Source organism: Protobothrops mucrosquamatus, unplaced genomic scaffold, assembly GCF_001527695.2.
Source record: "Protobothrops mucrosquamatus isolate PMUCROS unplaced genomic scaffold, P.Mucros_1.0 scaffold92, whole genome shotgun sequence".
Classification (NCBI taxonomy): Eukaryota; Metazoa; Chordata; class Lepidosauria; order Squamata; family Viperidae; genus Protobothrops; species Protobothrops mucrosquamatus.
This window is the reverse complement of record NW_015386467.1, coordinates 673619-699744: the sequence shown is the minus strand read 5'-3', so window position 1 is coordinate 699744 and position 26126 is coordinate 673619. Positions and strand designations below refer to the sequence as shown.

Here is a 26126-nt window from a genome sequence, read left to right as displayed (position 1 = left end):
TCCCCCCCACCACTGGCCATTGGCTTGCCCTGCTACGGCTCCCCCCCTCACTCTTTTGCTTGATCATGTCCAGCCCCCGATGACTGTCCATTGGCGTGGCGCACAGCTTCCCTCCTCCCCTTTCTTCCAGTTTCGCCCTGCCCATGTTTTGTATGTCTCTGTCCATCCAGCCGCTTGACGTTCAAGTTCGTAGGGACGTCACGTCCGCACTTGAACTTGCAGCTCAGGGGGGCTTTTGCCATTTTTTTCATCTCTCTCTCTCTCTCTCTTCTTTTTCCCCCCTGTCTGTTTCTCCCTCTCTTGCACAGAAAGGAAAAAAAGAAAAAGAAAAAGCCATGACTGCTATCCCACAATTCATCTTCCCCGCGCCATCTTTGTATTATTTCTAATTTATTTTGGATGTCAAAAGACATTGATGAAGGTATTTTCTCTGGAGTCTCCTTCCTTGCTCACCCGGCGCTTCCCGATGTGATCCGAGCGAGAGAGCTCCGTGCGCGCCCGCCCGAGCAACCAACACCACAATGTCTCGCCGCAAGCAAGGGAAACCCCAGCACTTAAGCAAACGGGAATTTTCGCGTAAGTAAACCACCTTGCCGCTCTGCCTTTTACCTTTGAGCACTCTCGCTTGCGAACTAACAGTAATAATTCAACTATTTTTTTTTTATATTTTGCACATTTTTAATCTTTGTGCATGCGTCTTTTTAATGCATTGGAAGACAAAAACGCAACTCACCTTAAAACTCAGGCCCCTTGCCCCTCCCTCTTTTTTTGCATCGCTAGCACCTTCAGTACTTTTCAGAGAAGGTCCTTCTGTTCTTCGTTGCTTACGGCCGCTCGCTCGCTCGCTCAAAGTTCCATTTGTCTCTCCTCCCCCCCATTGATTCTTCTATAGATATTTTGCCGGAAGAGAGCGTGTCTGGGTGCGCGCGCCTGCAGCTTACAAATGAATTGCAACTTAAGAAAGCACGCAAAGACACACATTTTTTTTTTTTTTTAGCAGAGAAGAGGCAGGCGGCTTAAAGGAGGGGATGAAAGTACGGAAGAAAGCGGTACATGTGTGTGTATGTGTGTGTGTGGCTGAATCAGGGCACTTTCTTTATTTTCACGCGAATAGATTAGGTGCTCTCCGGGCGCCTTGTCGTGTGGCGACTCTCCCTTTTTTCAAATCCGCTTTGCTCATTCCTTGCAAATCTCCCTTTTTTTAGATAGGGGTGAAGGGGGGACCATTTCTTTTGTCTCCACCATCAAGATAGGGGTGGTGGCGGTGAGAGATCGCCTACCCTTTTCTGCACGTCCCGCTCCTTTTTCTTTCTTTCTCTCTCCTCTCCAACTCCGCACCGGGAAAGGGCAAGGAAGGGGGCAGACGCGTTGTCTGTTTTGGCCGGAGATCGGCTGCTTTTCTCTTATTCCACAGCCGCGATTAGCTTTTCTCCCCTCCCCCATCAACTGCCTACTCTTACCAACCTCATTTTACCCCCTCCTTTTCTCTTTCCGTCGTTAAGCCCCCAAACTCTTGCTTTGCAGAAACTTGGGTTAGCTTGCGTACACCTAAAAATGTAAGAAGGGTCGGATTGTGTGGATATGCATGCGTGTGGAATTCCCCTCCTTTCTCTCGTACTATTTTTTGGAAGATTTTCAAAAAAAAAAAAAGTGGAAGTGGATTTTGATTGGGAAAAATCTCGTGTCTGACTGTTTACAAGCGCCGCGTGTGCGAGTCTCTGCCAGCAAAACAGGCTAGGAGAACAAGCGTATTGGAAGGAGAAGAAATTCGTACAACGCATATACATGCACATATGCAAGATTTTGTAGATGTTATAAAAATAAATACAGGCTTAGGTGCAGTTATGGCAACTCTGATCACAAGAAAGGGAGCACCAGTCTCCCCTAAACAAGTAGAACTTCCACCTCAGTAATTGCATTTTGATGTAAAGATTGTATTTCCTTTTTATTTAAACAAAACGGATTTTTTTTGCAATGGCTCGGTTTCGTCTTTCAGCCTTCCAGGCATGCGGTGTACAAAAGCTCGAGCAAAGCGGTGCTTGCTTGCAAACACAAAAGGGAAGTCTGGTCTGGACTTGAGATGGTTGAAGGCGGGCGGGCAAAGTCGAGGAGGGGGGGGAGGAAAGAAGAAAAACATTAAATGTATAAGTTATATTTGCAAAAGAGAAATAAATGGTCTTCCTTGGGCTGTTTTGTTACCATTTCCCCTTTAATTTTCAAGATTCATATGCTTTTGGTTTTTGCAAAACTTTGCATTTTAGCCGTCAGTGGTCCTGCCAATAATCGCTGCTTGCAGTGCAGTGCAAAATAACATCCGTTTAGCAACACGAATGCTTAATTAAAATAGCCAACTAATGAAATATCGCTGCCCCTTCATTTTCATGGATTATAGTTGTTTTTTCAAATAAATAACTTGCGCGTTGCTTTTCTGCCCATTCCTGCAATTATTTTGTTATTTGAAATGCAAAACCGTAGTTTATTGCAACATAACTGACACACTTTTGAACATGCTATCACCTTCCAAACACGTTGCAAGATTCTTTCTCCCTCCCTTCCTTCAGCCAAACTGATAACCTAATTTGACTCTTATCTGAAATGAGAGGTAGGGGGTGGGGGAAGGTGAAGTGGCTGTTTGGAGGAAAAGATGCCCCTTTTCCAATTGTAAAAGCAAGATTTGTAACTATATTCCAGTCTCTGCTCCACATTCACCGGCAGAATACTTGAAAATTAGCCCCCCAAATAAATATACAGAGAAGTATAAGTTTTTGTTTAAATAGAGATTTGTGGTGTGTATCAAGGGATCAGTAGAATTCTTATAGAAGTTTATTTTTTCATGTCTTCTTCACCTTGTCTTGGGGAACAAAATGAGAGAATGGGGCATAATGAGATTATAGCAGAGAGGGCAATTTATGTGAGTTGGGTTAAAACAATTCCCCCCCTTTCCGTATAATTTTTTAATTTAAATGTGAATTTTAGCCACTAGGAGGCAGAGTGAGATCAAGAAAGCTTAGTGAACTTGAACCTGATCCTTTTGCTCACACATCTTTTAATTTTCTATATTTTTCATTTGGCATAGGAAGGTGGGGTGAGATTTCTGTGTATTTATGTATATGCTGCTTGTATGTGTTCAGATATTCTCCCTTCTTTATCTTCCACTGTTCCTCTATAATTCAGCTCCTCCTTTTTTGCTTTTAATTTTGTTTGCTGTGTGAAGTTTTGGGAAAGGACTGTAACATTCAAATTATTCTTTTACCAGATTCCCTCCCATATAGAATATTACAGTTAGTGCTTTTCATCTTGTCATTATTTCCCCCCCCCCCAAGGAATAGTTCTCCTGTTCAGAAAGACAGCATTAAAATAATTATTAAATGATCAAGTGCACTACTACATAGTATTTGATTATTCATACAGCAACACAAAACAAACTGAGAAAGGCATCCCCTCTTAGCATTTAGAAATAGTGTTTCCTAGATGGCACCTAATTTTTTTGATAAAGAAAAAACTGCAAAAATTCAAGGGTATTAAATTTCTTTCCAAAGACTTTTGGGTGCTTTGGCTTAACTTGCAGAGCATCTGCTTTTGTTTGGGTGGCTTGGTGAGGGCTGTTATTCATTCAGTCTCAGTCCTATTAGAAAGCTTATTTTTGCTTTTGAAAATCAATTGGTTTATTTTGTTTTTAATGTAGATCTCTAAGAGAACAGCTGGCTGAAGAGGCAAGCAAATATTTTGGCTCCCTTGCAAGTGTTACTAGATGAGGTTTCTGAAGCTAACCTATATTCCCCCCCTCCAGTTGTGTTTTCTGCTCCTTCCCAAGTTTACATCTATCCAGATGTTCGTTCACCTAAATGCTATTACATTTTCTTTTTTCCTTTCTTTCCTCTTTCTGTTTTTGAATACCATTCTTTACTCTCCCTCAGCTTCTGTTAAACTAATCCACTTGAATGCAAAGTTGAAACTGAGCTGTTGTTTCAGTTTTAACTATTTTGCCGGGTAGGAAGGGAGAAATATATGTTTAATTGCCCTGCATTATTTTGACTCAAGTTTGATTGCTTGTTCCATCTTAATTCATATTTCAAAAATGAAAGACATGTTTTCTACTATAATCTGGAAAATGTCTCCCTTGGCATTTCTGCTTCTGTACACTTTCTTCTTCCTCCTATTCTTTGTAAAGAAGTAAAAATCTGTGGCACTAGTGTTTTTAATTAAAAACTCCACCTTCCTTTTAGGTTGGCCTTTAAACGAGAAAATACAATCCCCCTTTTTCATTAATGATAGATTAATTTAAACAGAAATAACAGACAGATGAAATACAAAACAGTGGTGGCCAATAAATTAGAAACACAGCATATCATGCAAATAATCAACAGCAAGGATGATAATACATTAGTCTTTGAATTGCAGACATACTTTTAATAATAGCAGTACACTTTTGCCCTGCATTCTGTATTTTAGGAAACCGTTTTTGAACAAATTCAGTGTACTAGCTCTTGCTCATTTATTGTTCTATCATTATTCTTGATTAGCAATCATTTCTATTAAATGCATAAACATTTGGAGGATATGGGTTTTATATCTGCACATTTTAATATCTTATTCTTAAGAACCTTGTATCTTATAAAATTAATTGGATGAATTGCTAAGGTGCAATCAGCAATACTTTTGAGTTTTACTTGATTCTTTTTTAGTGAAAACGCAGGGCAATTTATAGTCAACTTTATAAGAAATCATTTCCCCCAACCGTTATTTAGTATAAATTTTAGCTACTTAGTAAAAAATGTTTTGTGTTTTCTTGCTAAACCGACTTACTGATTTCACAATTGTTTTAGGCCCTAGTCTTATAGTTTGACTAATTACTCCTTAGAACTTCCTGTTTTATAGAAAATGCTTTTCTTCTAGGATTGGGCTTTTGAAGCTCTCATGGAAAAATATTTCAATACTTTCAAGATAGAGTGTGCTGAGACAATTTGTTCTTGTATTTGTTGCCTGCCATTTTGCTAGAGCGAACTAGTAGAGGAAAGTAGATAACTGTAAAATCACTCATAGTCCCAATTTCCCCCTTGACTATTAATCACTAACTGGTATTACTGCATTATTTTTGGTCAAGAGAGCTTAAGTGGAACCCTATGGCCTGAAGATATTTTAATGTAAAAATAATGTTATGTTTTTATAATCATTATTACTGTATATTTAGGAGTAAACTTGGAGACAGAAAATGTGAAAGGAGAGATTTGCAGAATTGTTGTTTAGAAGGAGCTATGACATCCTAAAATTATATTCCCTTGCACATATGGGAATTTCTTGAGATCTCTTAACCAGTATGGATAGTTCAGAAACAAATTTAATCTGAGTATACTTAAAAAAATACTAAATCTATTCCAATATGAGTCAGTCAAATTAAAATCTATTTTTTGATTCTCTGTGGCTTTAAATTCATTAAATGTGAAATTGGCCATATACTAAAGAAGGTCAAGCTGATTAACTATTGAGGTATTGTGTCCTTTCACTTCTTAACTGGTAGCTTTTGATATTTTGCAAGAATGCTATTTCATGTTTGTTTATAGGTGAAAGTACTGTACGGTGAAATTACATCCCAAGCTGAATTTTTCTTCTCCCTCTCTTTCAATCTCTGTGGAAGACTGAAATCATGAACACTTTCTTCAAAAAATACCTTAATAGAAAATAATAGTGGGATAAAAAGCTAATTGCTTTATCTACCTTGTTAAAATACCTATTGGTATACTGCTATATAAACAGAATTTTAGTGGAGCTTTCTTGAGCTTGTTCAGCAAATTAATCAACTTAGACAACGTTAAGAAAGGTGCTGTAAAGAAAGGACTTGGGTGCTGAATGCTGGAATTTAGTCATCTTTATACTAATATTTATACCTTATGAAAGCCCTCATTACTAATACATTCTGAATAAATGAAACACATTTCTCCTAAATGGGAAAAAGGACTAATTTAGTTTATTTTCCTAGATGTTAATTGCAACTGGAAATTTTCAGTAGTTTGAAGATATGTATTTGTTTTGTAAATGAAATGTTTGGTTATTGTTTTTTTAAACAATTCTTGATAAATAAAATATTGCAGATTTATCTTGTTTTTCTGTTTGCCTGAACATTTTAGAGAAGACTTCTAGGAAATTCTGTGTGCATCTGCATATGTATGACACAGAACATAGGAACATACTTAAAAACCACGGGATGTTCAGGTAATGGATGCCAACTGGCGAATGGACACAAGCAATATTTTTTGTAATTGTGTGATTATACTTACTTACATTTTTGTATGCCTGTCCAAACACTTGTTTGCATAAGTGTACCCTAAAGTAGCATATTTATTCCAACATACGACACTAACAGGGAGAAAATAAAACAAATATTATTTTGTGGAAAAAAAGAAATCGATGGGTTTACAAATAGATAGTTCTGAGGTTTACTTTTGGAGGAGGTGAATAAAGGTAGGAATTCAAATACAATTGCTTGGCATCACTGATAAATTTGTTTTCTTAGAGCATGACAGCATGCTATAAAGAAGAAGCTCTTTAGGTTTGGGACAGGAGTGACCTATTTTTTTCCTATTAACATTAATACTATAATATAATTTTAACATAGGGATGTGTAATGCATTTTGTTTTAAGAAAGGCTTTTTCATGTTGGTACTTCTGTGGATGCTCCCCTTCCCTCCCCCCTTTTTTTTGTTCAGGCACCCCAGGATATTACTAGATTAGAAATGTGTCAGTACTGCTACTCAATGTTTGGGATTTTATTTTATTTTTTGAAAGTTTGGCCTGTATTCTACAAATATACTTTCCCTCCCTCTTGATTTGTATTTGAATTCCTCATTTCCTTTGTTTCCTTTTTTGCAGCCGAACCTATTGAAGCCATTCTTACAGATGATGAACCAGATCATGGTACTTTGGGAGCTCCAGAAGGCGACCACGACCTCCTTACCTGTGGCCAGTGTCAGATGAACTTCCCTTTGGGGGATATTCTTATTTTTATTGAGCACAAACGGAAACAATGCAATGGCACTCTTTGCCTAGAAAAGGCTGTGGATAAGCCCCCTTCGCCCTCGCCAAGCGAGCTGCGAAAAATTTCCAATCCTGTGGAGGTTGGCATCCAGGTCACACCTGAGGATGACGATTGTTTGTCAACGTCATCTAGAGGAATTTGCCCTAAACAGGAACATATAGCAGGTAAATCAAAGTGATGGGGGAGGGAGGGGAGGTAGGAATGACATGCTTACAGGCTGCCCATTGAAATTTTGTTGTTTTGTAAAAAATGTTTTCTGACATTTCATTTTATCAATTCATGAATTAAATTTTCATTATTTATAGTAGGTATGCACACCTCCAGTTATCTATAGAAGCATAAAACTCATGGCATATCATGGAATAACTTTCTAGCTCCTCTCTTTCATGTCTTTCATGTTCTATACATTTTTTGACACTGGGTTGTGCTCACCCAAAGAAGAGGATGTAGAAGAGAACTAGGCTTTTCCCCCAATCTGCAGCTTTTAAAAAAGTTTCACAGTTTCCTCTTTTTATATTTACCTTACAAAAATGCCTTCACAGCAAATTTAATTCTATATCATATTTTACCGTTAAGTTTTAACATAGATTTATGGTATTAGGAAACAAAATATGATGGACAGATAGATAGCCCTATCTGCAGTGAATGTTCATGAGTGTAGAGTGACTGCCTATTGTTTTCTGTCACTGTTTCTAGTATATTTCTGTGCACTTTAGCATTCATATATTTATTGTAGGAAACAGGTACAATCCCACCACAATCATAAAAGCAAGTTCCTTATGAAGTGCAAACCTGTTACTCTTGCTTAGTTCTTATTCCGGTTCTTATTCTAGAAAGGACCCTGGAAAGTGACAACCTACAATACCTTTAAGTCATATGAAAACAAGCTGTACTTCTCAGAAGAATCCTTTCTCTCATATTTCAAAGTTGATTGAACCAATGTGTAAAATGGAGACAAAACCCAAATCTGGGTAGCTTATCCTCCCCCAGTTCTTATAGGTCATTAAAGGGCACCAAGACCTCCTGGAAATGCAACTTGCCTGCTTTAGAGTTTAGAGTTCTTTTGCTATGCCTGAAGCTTGATGGAATTGGTTGTGTAGCCTTTTTATTTTCCTTTTTAATCATAATTTTCTGCAGACTGTGGTATAAATGGGAAAGAGAAGTTAACATCCCCTGTTCCATTTTGTCTGTCATTTCATGGACTGTAATTAAAGGCAGTCCCTTGGTGAAGTGACATGGCTGACCTTGACTTTCAGATGCCATTTTCACTGTCCAGGCCAGAGTAGAGAGGGCAGTTTCCAAGGCGTGTAGGTTTGCTTATATAAAAAGTTTAAGGGCATGTTAGAAATTTATAAAGGTTGGCTTGACAGGGAAGGAGGTTGCTCTCTGTAGTCTTACCTTTTCAGCTAAATGATAAATGTCCCCCCCCCCATTGTCTGTTATCTCTGATGTGGTTTTGACAGATATGTCTTGATTTTCTTTTACGGCTTTTGCTGCTGCATGTCGCCTATATGAATGTCCAAGGCAGATTCACTTTTTGGACAGTGGCAACTTGTAATTTAAATAATATAAAATTAAATAATGGATGTTGTACGCATCAATAACAAAAAAACGGGTGGGCTGCATACTGCCTGCATGTGTGTATGTTTTTTTTATAAAGGAAGTGAAAGGATGTTTGAAGTTAATGCAGATGTGGAGAGGTCTGTTAATACTGCTAGACTATAAAGAATCATGTTTGGTGTCATAATCCAGATGGCAAACAAAAATGCTTTCTTTTGGTTTTCATGTGTGCTACCAAAATTGACATAGATCGGATGAGGGTAAGGAAAGGCCAGAATGGTTTGCATAAAGTATCACTTGCGCTATTGTTTTAAATAGCCTCAGGGATGCTGTGGTATTACGAGACACACTGTATGTAAGTCACATGCTGCCTTGTATTTAATCCTCCCTCCCCCAAATGATCTCAGTAACAAGGCAATTCACAAGCTACCTCAGTCAGCATGGTCCTGTCAGTGTTGTTGGATCTTGCAGCTGAATAAGTGGACTAAAACTGGCTTTTACTTGTCAGCTGATGGAAGTGATAAATATTTATCTTGCTATGAAATAATTAAGTTAGCTATATGTGTATTTATACACAGAGAGAAAATGATTGGTAGGTGGGTAGTAGCCTTGATATAATTGGAACAAATCAAATTTAACTTTGGTTTTAATATTTGCTTTGGCAATTTTGTATTTTATGCAATTTTATAATTCAGGTTTTGCCAGATGACTCTAGAATATAGACATGGTTTGTGTCAGTAGATTTTGCTGGTAGATTTTAATTTTGCTGGTGGAAGTTATCTACTGTATTTGCAAATGTTCTTGTAAATGAAGTCATTTTGTTGGTGAAAATGAAGTAAAAGCTCTAAATGTGATTGTTGAGCTCAAAATATCCAGTATTTTAATCTGCTGTATATTATGCAGCTTATTACAATTTTGAATTTGGATCAGGTATTATTTTGATACTGAATTTCTTGGATACAAATAATCTTAATATCTTTATCATATGAAAGTGGAAATTTCTTTCATATCATTCATAATTTTAAAATTTGTTGTCCCAATAGAAGTATGCCAGTGCTGCACCCTTACCAAGTTATCAGCAATTTTAAATCATTTTAATTCCTTTTATATCTTTGTATTGCTTGTTATTAAAAGAATACTTTTTACCTCCTAAATTTTAGACAGCTTTTTATACAAGCATGGCATTATATGCCTACATATAGAGTATAGGTCAGCTTCCCTTCTCTGAGCTTGAGCAGTATCTATGTTACAAATTATATAGCAAGTTTCTTGCATAACTCCTTTTAGAGTTACAGTTCAGAAGCAACATTGCCATTGATCCAAATTTTTAATTATCTAAGACATTCTTTGTTCCTCCCAGTCACTTAGATATATTCAGAAGTAATTTATATGTATTAAAATAATGGCAGATATATTACCTGGGCATGTGATTGGAAGTGTACGTATATATATATGATGGGGGTGAGGATAAAGCACAACTGGAACACAGTTACCTTATTTATAGCATGCATCTTAAGCTATTGTAACTGTCATGTGCTGCTCACATTCTGAACATGAAGGAGGATGTTCATTTAGTCAGAGCTTTCAAGAAGGGTTTTCTGATCTTACTGTGTACTGCAGGGATGTTAAATCGCCAAATATGGAACATCCCTTCTGTGACATAATGCACGATTTACATATTAAACATCTCTATTTTAAAGACTAAACACAGCATCTGTCAAGCAAGAATTAAGGGGGAGGATGAGCTAAAAGGCCCGCTCTGTAGATATTAGGTAGGTTGCTTAATCTAAGATGGAGCAAAACTGTGAGAAGGGAAATAATAGCTTTTTTTCAACGCATTGCTGCTGCCTTGCCAAACTCAGACTCTTTTGTATTCCTGGCACAAGTGGATCAGTATATAAAAAAGCATATTAGATTATCACCCTACAAAAGTCTGGCAAACTGTGGTTTGTGTTATTGGTGGTTAATGTACTGCTTTCATGAGAAACTGAATTTTGTGTTGCTTGGGGATTGAAGTAAGACTGAGGCTAGGGCATAGAGATGTGTCAAAATCATAAAGTGAGTTAGTTCATTGCTGAGAAGATATTTGAGTTGAAGTTTTCTTGTCCTAAGTCTGACATTCCCCTGGCCTAAAACTTGGGGAGAGATGTGTGTCACAGTTGGATGAATATAGTTTTGAAGTGTTTGCAATTGCTTGGGCTTTATGCCATTTATTGTAAGAAACTTGTTCCAGCCATCTACTTTGTTCTTTAGAAAGAGCTTATATTCATGTTTAGTCTCAGTATAAATGCAGTTACATGTGACAAATTTAATTGGAAGCCATGGAGATATTGAGCCTAATGCAATGAAAACAGTATCTATTTGGAATAACTTGCCACCATTAATCCCTTCTTCCGTTCAAAGCGATTTTCATTCTGCTATCAGCAAGTATATTTACAGCACCAAATTCCTAGGTAGCATACTTGTGGGCTTATGCTTTTAAAGCATTGGAAGGCATAAAGTTGGGAAAGAGGGAGTATATACTGCTAGCTATTCATAAGATATTGAAATGTCAGGAAAGAAATCCTTTTGTCTTGATTTAGTGGAAAAAGAGCCAGGGATCTTGTGGATATTTAAAGGCATTTAAAATATGCCTCATTCTCTAACAAAATTAGTGTAAATAGCTTTTAAGACTGTTCATGGAATTGACCATTGATGATGGAATTTTTAAATCAAACCTGAAAGTACAATAGAACTGCTAAATGTATTATTATTCAAGGTTAACAAATTTAAATAGAAAGTGAATCAACTGAATTTTAGCTAATCTGTCATTGATACAAATTTATTTTTGAAGTTATACTTATTTTGGTATGGTGCTATAATCAGGAATGAGAAAGAAACACAAAGGTTTTGCTATGGGATTGGATTTTTTTATTAGTGAATAAGTCACCTTGCACATTTAGTAAAATGGAAATGTTTTTATNATTTAATTTGTCAAGTAGATTGTTAATTCAATGAGTAACCCATTTTTTTTCAGGTAAGGGAGAAGGTATTCCTATTTAGAATTTGTGTAGACTCAACAATGTTAAAAGGATTTATTTCTGTCCTGAGAAACATGTAATCCCAAAATTGAAAATGGGACAGTTAAGGAGGCAGGTGTGATGGTGATGGATGTCTCCAGATGATGAAAGTGAACAAATATAATAATGCTACTTTGACTTCATTTTGGTTAGGGGTATGTATTTGTATGAAGGTTTCAAGAGCTTCATGCTAGTTGATATTTTAAAGGAAGTTACTGTTATCTATTACTTACTTAGGACATCATGCAAGATCATTTGTGAGATAAATCCATCCACTAGGGAAATGGATTCTACTGGGAAAAATATTTTGTTGTCTTGCATATGTTCTCCCACATTTGCCCTCCAGATCTCTTCAAGGTTTGTGAGATATTTATGGAGTGGGCTTGGAAGAAGAAATGTAAGGGTACATTAGGTTTGCTCATACTGTGGTAGATGTTACCACGCTACTTCTTTTCTGTGAATTGACAGGTGAAACAGGCACTCAGAATGTTCATTTTGCAATTAGACAAGTGAGATAACAGTTCACAGGTCTTTGGTTCTTGTAAACATGGAATACTAATCTCCCAAACCTATCAAGTCACTGGCTGCACTGATTTCTTTGGTTTACTTTATAAACAGCCTAATAGTTTCATTTTGAATGTGGGAGATAGGGATGCTCTTTTCTGCTTGCATTGTCTGTTATTCCTACATTCTGCTATCTGTCCCTTATGTAAAAATGAATGGGACCGTTACCATTTTTAATTTAGGAAAGGAGTGATTAACTAATGTGAAGAAGGTTGTAATAGTCACTCATTGATATTTTCCTGTGTAATGACTGGTAGTAGTAATGCACAAGCAAAAGAAAGTTTGTGGTTGTTTAATGAATTTATGTAGTTTACTTGACACTAAAGGGCTATTTGATTTTATGCACTTCTATTTGTCTGTATGGCTGCATCAGGTCATTGTCACCCATTTAGCACCGCCCAGGGAGCACATGTAGTTTAAGGAATGCTTTGGACCCAGGTTATTATTGCTCCTGCAATAAATTGTCACAAGATGTGATGACAGCAACTGACTTCAGTCACTTTCAGAGGAAAGTACTGTAAGACAAATTTGCAGAGTTCTAATGATTGCTAGTTTGAATTGCTTTTTATAATCTTAAGTTCAAAAGTAATTTGATTTTCATTTCAATATAAAGAGGGAAACCAATCAATTGAGCATGTTTAGCACATTTGATCCCTATATCACGAATTACTAGTTGCTGACTAGCAATATATAGTAGAGAACTACAGCTTTTATGTTTTAGTACACTTTCCAGTAGCATTTGGTGTGACAGTGCTGGAAGCAGGATGATGAAATAGATGAATCTTGGGTTTGATCCAAGATTCTTACATTTTTATGCATATGCATGAGTTCTGGATATCATTGGAACTCATGTGCAATGTCCTGGAATGATACATTCACTACTGATATATACAAAAAGTTTAGTGTTAGGTTCACTGTATTTTGTACATTCTTTTAGAAGATAGTCAATTTAGGGTGTCTTCGAAGTGAGAAAGTATCTTTTCAGATTCATGAAAAGATTATATAAACTGGGTAGATCTATAATGGTATAAAATGCTCTCATTGTATAAAATAATCCTTCCATTACTTTTTTCATTTAGCTATCAAACTAATATTTCAGTAGAATTGGAGTAACAAAAATTGATTCTTTGCAATTCTTTTGGGTAAAAGTACTTCTGGAATTAGGGACTACTCAAAGTAGTTGGACATTCTTTATTTTGAGGCTTGCTAGTTTTAGCAACATCTTACAATCCTTGAAAATAAAACAACTGCATTCTGAATGATGGGTGTATATAGTAATGGGTAGTATGAACTAGTATTTGAAAGACCTGTGAAAGAATTTTTTTTATCATAATAAATGCCATTGGGAAAAATGCTTCATAACAACAAAATGAGTTCTGTTAAGACAGTACCAGGAACATGATTATTGTCCTGTTATATATTACATATGGAAAATCATTGAGCCATTTTCTAGTCAATAAACAAATATGTTGCAATAAAAGGCTATCTTCCTAGGATAAATAATATTCAGGGTTCATTGCTTTGATATAAAAGAAACAAGTTATTGCATCATACTGTCAGATGATACATCTTTAACTCTTTGGTTTCACTTTCTCATTTTGCTTTATAGTAAGAAAATTCAAAACAAATATTGATGTGAAATTTTGGCAATTCATATTAAAAAAAATACATTCTCTTTTTTTCCATACTATGTGTATGAGAAAAAAATGTACATATATGTACATATGTAACAACGTAGACTAACTTTTCTACAGGCTCTGGAGCAGTACAGTAATTTTATAGGTCAATTGCTGTAATAAAACAAAATTGATAGGAAATTAAAGCATTCTTCATGATTGTGCATGTCTGTCCTATATGGAGGACTTTTCAACCTTTTCACCCATTGTACCACTTTTAGGATATGGCAACATCCGAGTACCACGAGTCACCTAGCAAGGTGTCAAAAACGTGATGACCAAAAAAGGAAAAAAGTGATAAAGTACAGGTAGTCCTCGACTTACAACAGTTCACTTAGTGACTGTTCGAAGTTACAATGGCATTGAAAAAAGTGCCCCCAAGCCACAGCCGAGCAAGACACCTGCCTGCCCACCTGGCGGCGCTCTTCCTCCTGTCTGAGGTTTTCATTGTTGTGAGCATTTCTGTTGAGGATTGGCAGCGGGGGTGGGGTGGGGGGTGTTTGGTTTTTATTCCCCCCATCTGCTGGGTGGTTGCAGCAGGTTTTGGTCACTTCACATGATCCTGGGACACTGTGACCGTCATAAATATGAATCAGTTGCCAAGCATCTGAATGTAAATCACAAGACCCTGGAGATGCTGCAACATTCCAGCTGATCGGCGCTTCTTCTGAGCTCAGCAGAAGCACCAGGATCAGTGCTGCTTTCCAGCTGATTGGTGCTTCTTCAGGGCTCAGCAGAAGCACCAGGATCAGCTCCAAGCTCCAGCCGGAGCCTGGGGCTGATCCTGGCGCTACCACTGAGCCCTGAAAGCCCCGAAGAAGCGCCGATCAGCTGGAAAGCGACACTGATCTTGGCGCTTCCTCTGAGCCCTGACAGCTCTGCAGCTCCAGCCATCTCTCACTCAGGCTTGTGCGGTGCTGCCACTGGTTCAGCTCATTCCCCTCCCCTGCTAGCACTTTTCTAGGATGGTCACGTACCACCTGCCAGGTGCCAATGTACCACAGTTGGTACCCATACCACTGGTTGAAAAGCCCTGCTATATGGTATTTTTTGCCAGTGATTTAGCAACAGTTTAATGATAAAGGAATAACAAGCACTTTTGGCTTTTGTTAACCTGAAAAGTAGATAATTCAGTTATTACTAGTGAATGCAATATTGTAACTTTTAGTATTGCTAATTGCTTCTTTATTAGGCAGATTTCAACTTGTTTTTATACATTCTGTTGTGGTTTTAAGGAAATGTAATTTTAAATTTTGTTAAGCATTGTGATTTATAATGCATTATATAGATACTGCGTGTACATGTGTGCTTATATAAACTGTAAGCTGTGTTATGGGGACTCAGATGATGGTCTATATTTCTTATAGCATGATTAATTCCATTTTAGAATATAAACAGGTAGAAGATTTATAAGATGGTTGCTTTGCTTGCCTACATCTCCAATAGATGGAATAAGTGGAGTAGACCAATTGTTCTTTTAATTTTGTGCTTTGCAGATTTCAGTTTGTAACTATATCCAATTGAAAACTCTAGAAATTAGAATTTAACTGTTGCAGTTGCAGTTCGGTTGGACAAATGGGACATGAGCCTTTTGAAGTTGATGAAACCCGTTTTTCTTAATTTGAAGACTGGAGATTGCTGCAGTTTGTGTAATAGGGTATTCTGAAAAGTCCCACGGAGTTGAATTGGATTTATTCTCATATTTTCTCAAGAAAATATAACATTGCAGTTTAAAATAGTTATACATCAGAAAATTTGAGCTGGAGTCCTTCCTGCCTTCTCCATGTGAATTTTGCTTGTAAATTAGAATTGGGAAAGACTGTAAATTGTCCAGTTTATTTTATTTTATTTGGTCAATGCACAACATCTGAGTAATTCTTTCCAACACAAATTGCAAAGGGAAACATCACAAAATTGTACAATTGAACTAGAGAAGTGCTTTTCCTTTCATTGCTGAATGGTTCTTAGAAGACTTTGGAAAGCTTAATTAAATCCAGAGGTTTGCTTGGATAGAAATTTATTTTTGACAGGCAAAGAATGATGCTACGTTGGCTGAGGCAATCCCAGTGTTCTGTTTTATTAACTTATATATTGAAACATTTTCAAATGTATTTTCTCTTTGCCATTATCCTGGCAGATTACCAATATAATACTCAGAAAGTATTCTGAAATTGTACCATTGGAGTTAGCTGGATGTGCATGGCATAACTTGCTGAGTATGCATTTTATGACATTTCTTTTCCGAAGTTACTAATTTGGAAAAAGATCTCTGAATATGGCAAGTCATAATTTGCCTGCAGTTAGTGATTGTTCCATTTTTTCTGTTTTCCCTAAACATATGATATAAAAGTAAGTTTTTACTTCAAATACATCAATCTTTTATTCAGAAGCGTTGAGAGAAAGCTCTTTTATTGTTAATCCTCCAAAGGAGCTTTTATACACTGGAGTTCCTTGAACTAACCTACTACTTTGCTTCCAACTTTTATATAATTTGGGATATAAAGATTTCCCCCCCCCCCATATATATTTTTTCTTTTGTCCTGGCAGCATGTGATGCTTGATTGAGGTTCTCCCAACGAGTGGAAGTTCCGCTGGATGCACAGAGTTTGACTGAATAGCAAGAATGAGCAAGAACATACTGCAAATGGAAATAATTTAATAAATACCAGTCCTATGGCTGAACTGGCTTAGAGAATAAGGAGATTGATTTGTACATTCTCAGCAGGAATGTTAAAATAGTAGAATATGTGTAAGAAAGAGAGGGAGAGAGAAAGAGTTAACAGACATTTAGGGAGAAGTAAAGTGCCAAAAGATAAAATATTTCAGATTAAAAGTACAGGGAAGTGAACCATTCTTTCCTGGAGGTCTCCCTAATATTTTTGAACAGATTTCAGCTCTGCAATAATAAGGCAAAATACTTTTTGTGTGTTTCTCAAACACAAATGAAAACCACAGTGATGTGGTAATAGAAGACAGTTTACATGAAATATACATGCATTTCTCACTTAAAATGTGTAAACTTTGAATAAAATTCAAGACCTCATTTAATTATATACAGTGCAGGGATAGTAAAACTCATTCTCTGTAAAGCTGATTATAATGCTATTTTGTTTTTAAACAAAAAGCATAATGCTTATTTTGTGTGTGTTTTTTCAGTAATAATTGCTTCAAGACTGTATTATTCACTAATGGAACTTTTACTATGCTACATTTCATATATTACATTAGAAGAAATGCAGATATTCTTACATAATACTTTCCTGAGATCTATATATAGAAATATCTTCAAATATTTGTGCATCTCACTGAAAATTATATTCTTGAATGTACTCTTGAAAAAATTGGATTTAACCTAAAATTTTAAAAAAGTGAAGTATGAAAATGCTTTACAAGAGTCTGAAATCTTACTGATTTATTGTATTGTGCATAATATAGGATGATTGGCTTTGGCCATGTTATTGTAGCATTGAAATAAATTGTATAAATAATACCAGAGAACATGAGTTCAGCCATTTTTATTTACTTTGTTGATTTTTTAAAGCATAATTTATTCCCCCCCCACAGTTTCCTATTTAGATGAAAGGCAATAACTGTTGAACTATTCAGCAACTAACTTGATCCAATTTTAAATTGATCTTGTGCTTAGCTACTTTTCATAAAAAAAACCTTCAGTTATTATTTCTAATTTGTATATTCTGAAATTTGACTGTGGTTACACATTAAACATAGCAATATAACCAAGTTATGCATTCTGCAATTCCAAGCAAACACATCATTTGCTATTTCAAGCTCACATCAACATCTTGGGGACCTTATTTATTATTATTATTTTTTAAAAAGAAAATGTGAATTTCTAATGCTTAAGGATATGACCTGGAAAATAAATTGTGGGGTGATTAATATTTGAATAGTATATTTATTAGTCTTTGACTTAGAGATGTTTAGAAAATGTGGATTATCGCCACTATTGTAAATGTGGATTATCTCTGTTTTATAAGTTGATATAGAAATACATGAACATTGTAAGCGATGTATTGGGAATATCTGTCCTTTTGCATATTGAAACCACAGGGTCGTGTATTTTACTGATGGAAACCCCCCCCTAAATAAATATATATTTTTTATTCCTTCCATTCAATTATGTCTGAATCTTGGAGATTGCCTGGACAAGTGTCTGCAGTTTTCTTGGCAAGGTTTTTCAGAAGTGGTTTGCCATTGCCTCCTTCTTAGAACTGAGAGAAAATGACTAGTCCAAGATCACTTGCTTGGGTTTGTCTTTAAGGCAGCACTAGAAATCTTGACTAGAACTCACAACCTCCCAGTTTCTAGCATGATGCCTTAACCACTGCACCAAATTGGCTGTCTAAATATGTATGTTAAGAAAATATAAACCAATATTCTTGTTTTTGTTCCCATAATAATAATTGAATGACTTTGTATGCCTTGGTTGGTCCAAAACATGCAGCCTCAGGCAGTCAGATGAGGGTTCATCATCTGACTGCCTGAGGCTGCATGTTTTGGACCAGCCAAGGCATACAAAGTCATGTGCTAAGATATAATGTGATTTATTTGGTGTCAAAATAGGGTGTGAAGCCATTCCACTGTGATTTGTAAATTATTTTTAAGGGATAGATTTGTACCTCATGGGAAGCCTAAAAATGATCACACTATGAATTCATACAATGTATGAACTAACCTCACCTTCTGTGAACAAAGTGAACTGGCAATTTCTTTCCTTCACATTACTGATGATGGAATATTGTTTTCTGTGTCTGAAAGGCAGTAAACTGGCTAAGGATTAGGTACAGGTCTATACAGATAGTCCTCGACTTGGACTATAATTTGAAACGGAACTTCCATTGCAAAATGATAAGTGAGTTGTGCCTAATTTTATGACCGTTATGCTGCAGTGGTTTAGCGAATCACTGCGGTTAAGTAAATAAGTGAATCTGTCTCCCACTAATAACTTAGTTTGTTGTAAGATGGCTGGGAAGGTTGGAAATAATGGTCATGTGACTCTGGGATGCTGTACCCATTGTAAATATATAGTATGTTGGTTGTCACACATTTGAATATTCATCACGTGACTGGTTGTTGTAAATATGAGGACTGGATGTGAGTCACTTGTTTCAGCACCATCGTAACTCTGAACTGTTATTAAACAAATGTCTGTAAGTCAAGGATTACCTGTACCAGGCTGTCAGCATGTTATCTAACTCAAATCCAGTTAATTTCAGCAAATTGATTCTAAGTCATTAGGACTTGGTTATTGTGATTGCTTTAAATGAGGACACCTCTACTCTTTTACTTGTCTCTTTTTCACTTCTGTATCATTTACTTCTTTGTTTCCTTTCGTCTAAGGATTTCTGGTGCATTCTTTCGTGCCCCATCATAAATCTGTCCTCCAGTAAACTATATTTAATAACATCTTAGCAATTGATTAAGATAATTTTCACTGCAGAGTATTTCAACTGCTCAATGGGGCTGCCACAAAGAAGAGGGAATCAAGCTATTTTCCAAAGTGCCTGAGGGCAGGACAAGAAGCAACGGATGGAAACTAATCAAGGAGAGAAGTAATCTAGAACTAAGGAGAAACTTCCTGACAGTTAGAACAATTAATCAATGGAACAACCTGCCTCCAGAAGCAGTGAATGCTCCAACACTGGAAGTTTTTAAGAAGAAACTGGATAGCCATTTGTCCGAAATGGTATAGGGTTACCTGCCTGAGCAGGGGGTTGGACTTGATGACCTCCAAGGTCCCTTCCAACATCACCATCATCATCATCATCATCATTATTATTACTATTATTACTATTATTATGGAAAAAGAAATAGATTAAGTTTTTCCCCTCTTGGATAACGGATGGAAGGAAGTGCTTGTCTATTTCTGCACATGATATAATTTTTGTGAGGTATAAAATAGTAGTTACAGGAGATTATAAAATATATTCTTTAAAAAGCAAAACAAAATTGTCTAATTTAATTATTTAATCCTAAACCTAACTAAAACCAGCTTTAGCTACTTTCTGTAAAGTTTCCTTTTCCTGAACTAGAGTGATGGGATCTACATATAGAAACGGCTAAATTGGCATTCAAGCTTTTCATTTGTCATATTAAATTTGCATTTGTCATATTATATTTTCACTAACACATAACGTTGTGTATGTATGCCTTTATTATATTCATAAATAATTCAAGACATCAAATGCTCCCTCTTCCTCCTATTTTCCCCACAATAACAACCCTCTGAGTGGGTTGGGCTGAGATACTGTGACTGGTCCATAGTCACCCAGCTATCTTTCATGCCTAAGGTAGGGCTAGAATTAACAGTCCTTTGATTTCTACAGTGGTTCTTTAACACTTGCAGTATGTGAGCCGGATGTTCTTTGGACTAGGAGGAAGCTTTTTGGGTTGATAGTTTATGCCTCCCCTTTCAGACCTCCAGCCTTATATAGAAGTTGGTTAGAGTGTAACAGCTATAGAGTGCAGCTGTGTGATTCTGGGAAAAGTGTACCTGCTTTAAGCACTTGCAAATAGGGTATTTTGGGGCTCCTGAATGTTCTGAAACACCATTTTGCTTTAGTCTGAAGGGCTGAACACTCTTACCAGATACAGATGTATGATAGAATGTATAGTAAATCAGACAAAAAATATTTTGGCAAGTGGGATGAGGGGAGTTTGGGGGATTGAAGTTATAAACCCTTTCCTTCTGTATGCCTGGCAGTTGATTAAGAATATCCTCTGTCATAACCTCCCAACCATTTTAGCATGCTTATAATGAGCAGTGCTGGAGTTTACAAAATGGTTGTTTTCTTTGCTCCTACTGCACTAAAAAAATTTCAAGGAATTCTTTGTGGTAGAGCCTTTTCTGTACATTCCTCATTCCAAGGTGATGTTGAGTAAGGCTGTTGAGGGCAGGCATCGAGATATGCATGCCTGTATATATTTGTCTATTAATGTGGTGGGGAGTTTAGTCCTAATTCCTGTGGGGATTATATGCTCTTCATTTGTCCTTGCAATTAGAGTGCTGCAGAATAGATTCTGGGTTTGAGCTCAAATGGGCCCATGTTCTGTCAGATGCAATCCAAAGAATATTAATTTTCCCTTAACCACTATACAATAATAAAGCTACATACAACAGATTAATATGGAGTCTATCTAGGGAATTGTAGAAGACTGAGATAGCCTAGAGAGAATGAAAACAATAGCAATATTTTCAGTATGCTAGATTTTCCAGAATAAAAGGAAATTGATCTACATTTCTAATTTTTATAGAATTAAGGCTTTTCTCTAACACTCCATTAATTGTTTAAGGAATTGATGTAGAAATTTGCATAAAAATAGGATAAGAAATACTTCCAGTTACCTGTTGAAATGAGTTTTACCTAAGAATTGCCATACATTAATTTTTAAAGGCAATAGTCCTACATCTGATTCAGTGAAACAAAGGAGAACACTATCATTGCTACCGTTGTGGTCTGTTTTCTCCCTAGCCAAACAAAAAGCAGGACTACCTCTTCCATTCCCCCATTTTTGTTGGTATATAGTAAAGCTCTAAACATGTATTTTACTTGGGAAAGAACAAGTTGTATTCCCCCCTTTAAAAATAATGCATCAAAACAGCTGTCAGATACAATTAAAATAAATTGAATGAAATGCATGAACAGTGGGATGAAAAAGAATAGCTCCCCTTTCTTCCAGTAGCTAGATACACTTTTTTAAAAGTGGAAATAAATGAGGTATCAATTAGGTGTTGATTTTGTACTTTTCAGATTGTGCATAGAGGTGTCTGTTATCTCCCCTAGGTAATCTGATGCAATCCTGTTGGAAGTTTTACAATACAGTGTACTAATTTAAGCAAATGTGCTTTTGTAGGCTGAAGGAAACAGTGTTATTGAAATTTGGAATGTGTGTGTGTGTGTGTGTGTGTAGAGAGTCAGAGAGAGATCAAACATCTTTATTTTCACTCAAGATAGAAATATTGCATACTGTATCAAGAAGCAATCAAATTTTAATCTTTCTGTAAAATTATGATGGGAATATGCTGGTGCTTTTGTAGATCGTCATTGTCAGCATGTTATTTTGCTTCAGATAGGCATCAGTCTTTGAATTCATCCTGGAATAGTTCAGTGTTGACGATGATGACAAAAGGATGCCCAGGGAGAACTGGTCAGTTATAAACAATGAACACTTGTTTATATGATCTTATGTTTTTTTTTTAATACCACTACAGAAAAGGTTATGCTGACAATTTGACTTTGGAGTTAAAGAGAAACACACACACACATACACAATTTAAAGCTTGCTTAAATTCTTGATCCTTTATTCAACAGTTCAAATTACATTTAATTAAACAAAGCATCTGAAAAAAATTTCCAAGGAATATGGGTTTCCTAAAAGACATAAATTTTAGAGTCCTCCTCCCCATTTTTTTTTCCTTTTTGGCCTGGAAATTTCATTTTTGGGTTGCTAACATCTGTTAAGTTTAATTAACAAGATAAAATATAGATTAACTTTAATTGATGAATCAATATGGGTAATCAATAGAAGCTTTAATCACAAATTTAAATTCCCATCAATTAATTGGCATGATAAGAAAAAGTTGTGGAAATTTTAAATGGAGTGCATTTTTGTTACCAACAATGTTAAATTTTGTCTGTTTACTTTTAAGTAAACTTTATAGTTGGGGTTTCCTTCATTTCAATTTGTATGGTAGTCAGAAGTTATCAGATTTAAATTTTATTATTTTTCACTTGATGCAAAGAATGTAGATTAAGGATGTTTAGTTGAAAATCTCAGAAGAAGGATACCTTAAATAGTGCTTGACATTTATTTATTTGTTTGTTTGACTTATATATACCACCCATCTCACATAAGTGACTGGGTGGCTTACAATAACATAGACAAAAACAATAAAATAGATAATAGATAAAACAATAAAATCGATCATACACCTAATATGAAATAAAAGCACATAATTTACTAATATTTTTTAGCAGATGTTAGTATATCTGATGCATTACTGTATTAATTCAAAAGGCTAGTCTCATAAATTTGGTCTATAAGAAACAAAGAGAGTTTGTTTCCTAATTGGGTATATTAGGGGCTTCACGATGTGTAAGAAATTGAATTGGTCTTAAGAGAAGCTTCCTGTCACTTCTGATGTTTCTTCACAAAAACATCTTACTCAGTTTTTCTATGAATTATGTAATTTTATATTTTCACAAAGAAGAAGAGAGATTCAAAAGTGTTTAATTTGGTTGTTATTTAAATTCAATCTTCCTGAGGTAAAAATAGGTAAGTGAATATGCCTTGTCCTAAAATATCAAATGACAGCTTACTGACAATTCATACACAAAACTGTAAATTATGTTTTAAGAGCCAGTTTGGTGTAATGGTTAGGATATCAGACTAAAAGCTGAGACTTAATTCTGGCCCTGCATTAAGTAGAAATCCAGATGGATGACCTTGAGTTAGCCATTTTGTCTCAGCCCTTGGAAGGAGGCAATAGCAACCTTCTGAAAAACCTTGCCAAGAAAATTGCAGTTGAGGCAGTCTCTGAGAATTGGACACAATTGAACGAAGAAAACAAATGCTTGAGTAAAATATGTAGCATTTGACATACTTTAAAAATTGGATGTCAAACTACTTTTTTAAAAAATGTAAACACATTTTGGATCAGTTAGCAGATGGTAATTTTGTTGATTATAACAGATTTTAAATATACTGTATATATCTTATATCCATTGTCAACTATAAGAATTCTAACATAAATAAACTATAGAAGTCAGTCTACTAATACATATAGAGGAGGATGTGTGTGTGTGTGTGTATAATATCAGAGCAGAAAAAAAGGTTATTTAAAAACATGTTTATAACAATCATACAATCAACATGAAGATGCTATTTATAGTAGAATTATAGAAGCTGTAATACAAACATCCCAAACTATTCCTAAAAGCTCTGAATGCAGCTCGATAGAGCCCTTGCCAGAATTTTGCTAAATTGAAATTTTTAATGCAGTTGAAGAGGAAAATTGTTGAACACACAATAAATAAGTCACTAATTCTATGTAATTGCTCAAATTTAAATAAATTTAACTTTGAATTAAATTAAATTTAGATTTTGTCCCTGATCATTTCTATATCCTGGGCACACATATACATTGGAGAATGAACTATTCTGCATGTTTCTTAAAAGCCAAATATAGCTTATTTTTACAAAATAACTGCAGTTGTATCATATATTTTGCCCAGAATATGAATAGTCAATTGAGGCTCATATTCTTACAAGGCATTTCAGTGAAGGCCACTAGATTTATTTAATTATATGCTGCCTTTCAAATGTTTTGTGTAATTCTGTCCCTTCCTCACTCAGGGCAATGAAATTAAAATTGGTCACTTTGGACCAAATGTGACATCTTTGTTAAGAAGAATTTGAAGCTATCTTCTCACTAAATGATTATATTGAGACAATAACTTTATTAATATAAACTAAGCCTCCATTTTAAGAGGGGAGAGTGCTGAGCAAATTGTAATGTGAATAATGTGAAAAATATCCAACACTTAACTATTTAGAGGTTTAATTTCAGTTGGGGTTGCGGATTTCCTGAATGTATAGGAAAGATGAAATATGAGTAGGATCTTAAGGGAAGAATCTGAAAAGAAGTTTAGGGGAAAAGGTTCCAGGCAAAGGGGCATCAAAATACATGGAAATACTTGCAATTTGGCTGTGAGTTTATGATAATGTAAATTGTATTTCTGACTCAACACAGTTGCTGTTGGTTCTGCTCTAAACACGCTCCATAAAACAGTTCATTTCCCCCCTGTATAAATAAAAAGTGGCTTTGGAAGTTAAGAATTATAGTGCCTTCTTAACTGAGAAATTACTGCCTTGTAAATAAAATGTGTACTGTTTATTTAGTGGTAAGTTTTCTGTAATACTGGGAAATAAGGAAAACATTGAGTTTTGATAAATAGACTATATAGGATGTGTGGTTCTTTTTAACTTCAACATTTGAGGAGCTTCAAAGGGATGCATTTGTTCTGATCTTGAGGCTTCTGTGACTGATAGCAGGGACCAAAAAATTATAATAAAAAAATTCTACCTTGTTTTGCATATAATTGGATGGCGTAACAAGTTAGCAAAGAAACATGCTTATTTGTATAATAGAGATAAAAAGATTCCTGTATGAAAACTAATTTGTTCATGGAAGCTCCTTTTAAATTTCTCGTGATGGTCAAGGAATGAACTTACGGATTAGCATTTCATACTATTTTCAATGGTAGCTAACGTGGCTGAGAAAAATATCCTTGAAATATTTACCTTTCAGTATGAAAAGCTCAAGGTGAGCATTCAAAATGTCTTTAGTTTTATTTTAATCAGGGTTAACATGAGCGAGTTGGCTGTATCACACATTCACATTGGCAGGGAGTAAAACATTTTATTGATGTTTGTTATTTAATTTTGAAAATTAAACATTCATAACAATACATGTGTAAATGGTGTCATGTCAAGATTTGCCTGGGGTATTTAGGCATTCTGGTAAAATCTTTATGAATAATTTTTTGTAGAGGTTGGTGGCAGGGATTTTTTCCCCTGTCTTCCTCCCTTAGACCTTCCCAAGAATAACACACTACATCATTAAAAGTTATTAAAATAACAGCAAATGTGGAAAAAAGCTAATTTAACCATATTGAAATCATAGCATTCAGTTTTATTTATACTTTTTTTGTAAAGAAACTATGTACATAGAATCCTGATGGAGGTTCTCTTTCGGGGCTATACATGCCTATAAGATTTGAAACATCCTAGAAACTCTAGAAGTCTTCCAAAAAGAAATATGATGTGAATACAACTTCAGAAATTTTGAAAGATTTTCCAGACATCTCCCTGCAAATGTCTAACTTTTATTTTTAATCCAATTTCAGTTTATTCCTTCATAATCCTTAAAAATAGCATAAACTGTGAATGACAGTTCACCTTGAAAGAAAAGAACTTTTCTCATAACCTGGCTCTTAAAACTTGAGCTTGGTATACAGTGCCACATTTATCTTAATGTTAGAGCAGTACTTTGTTGTTCTTCTCTGCAACTACCTTTTTAATTTCGAGGGCATTTCTGCAAGCCAATGTTTTTAACCCTTTACTGATTTAGTACTGTTTATTATACAGAAGGCTAATAAAGGAATTTTTGTGCTGATTATTGACTTAGCCAGTGTATGACTGTTGCTTAAG

The 26126-nt window shown here is 35.5% G+C and overlaps 1 protein-coding gene across 1 annotated transcript in view; it reads left to right on the top strand.

Moving 5' to 3' along the window:
- Nucleotides 1-387: 387 nt before the first annotated feature.
- The window catches only part of LOC107284452 (B-cell lymphoma/leukemia 11A), a 78147-nt gene continuing 52408 nt past the window's right edge, over nucleotides 388-26126 (top strand). The window contains exons 1-2 of the mRNA XM_015812512.1: nucleotides 388-576; nucleotides 6868-7197. Of these exons, the coding sequence (XP_015667998.1) occupies nucleotides 522-576; nucleotides 6868-7197 (385 nt within the window). The 5' untranslated portion in view covers nucleotides 388-521. The remainder of the gene's footprint in view (nucleotides 577-6867; nucleotides 7198-26126) is intronic.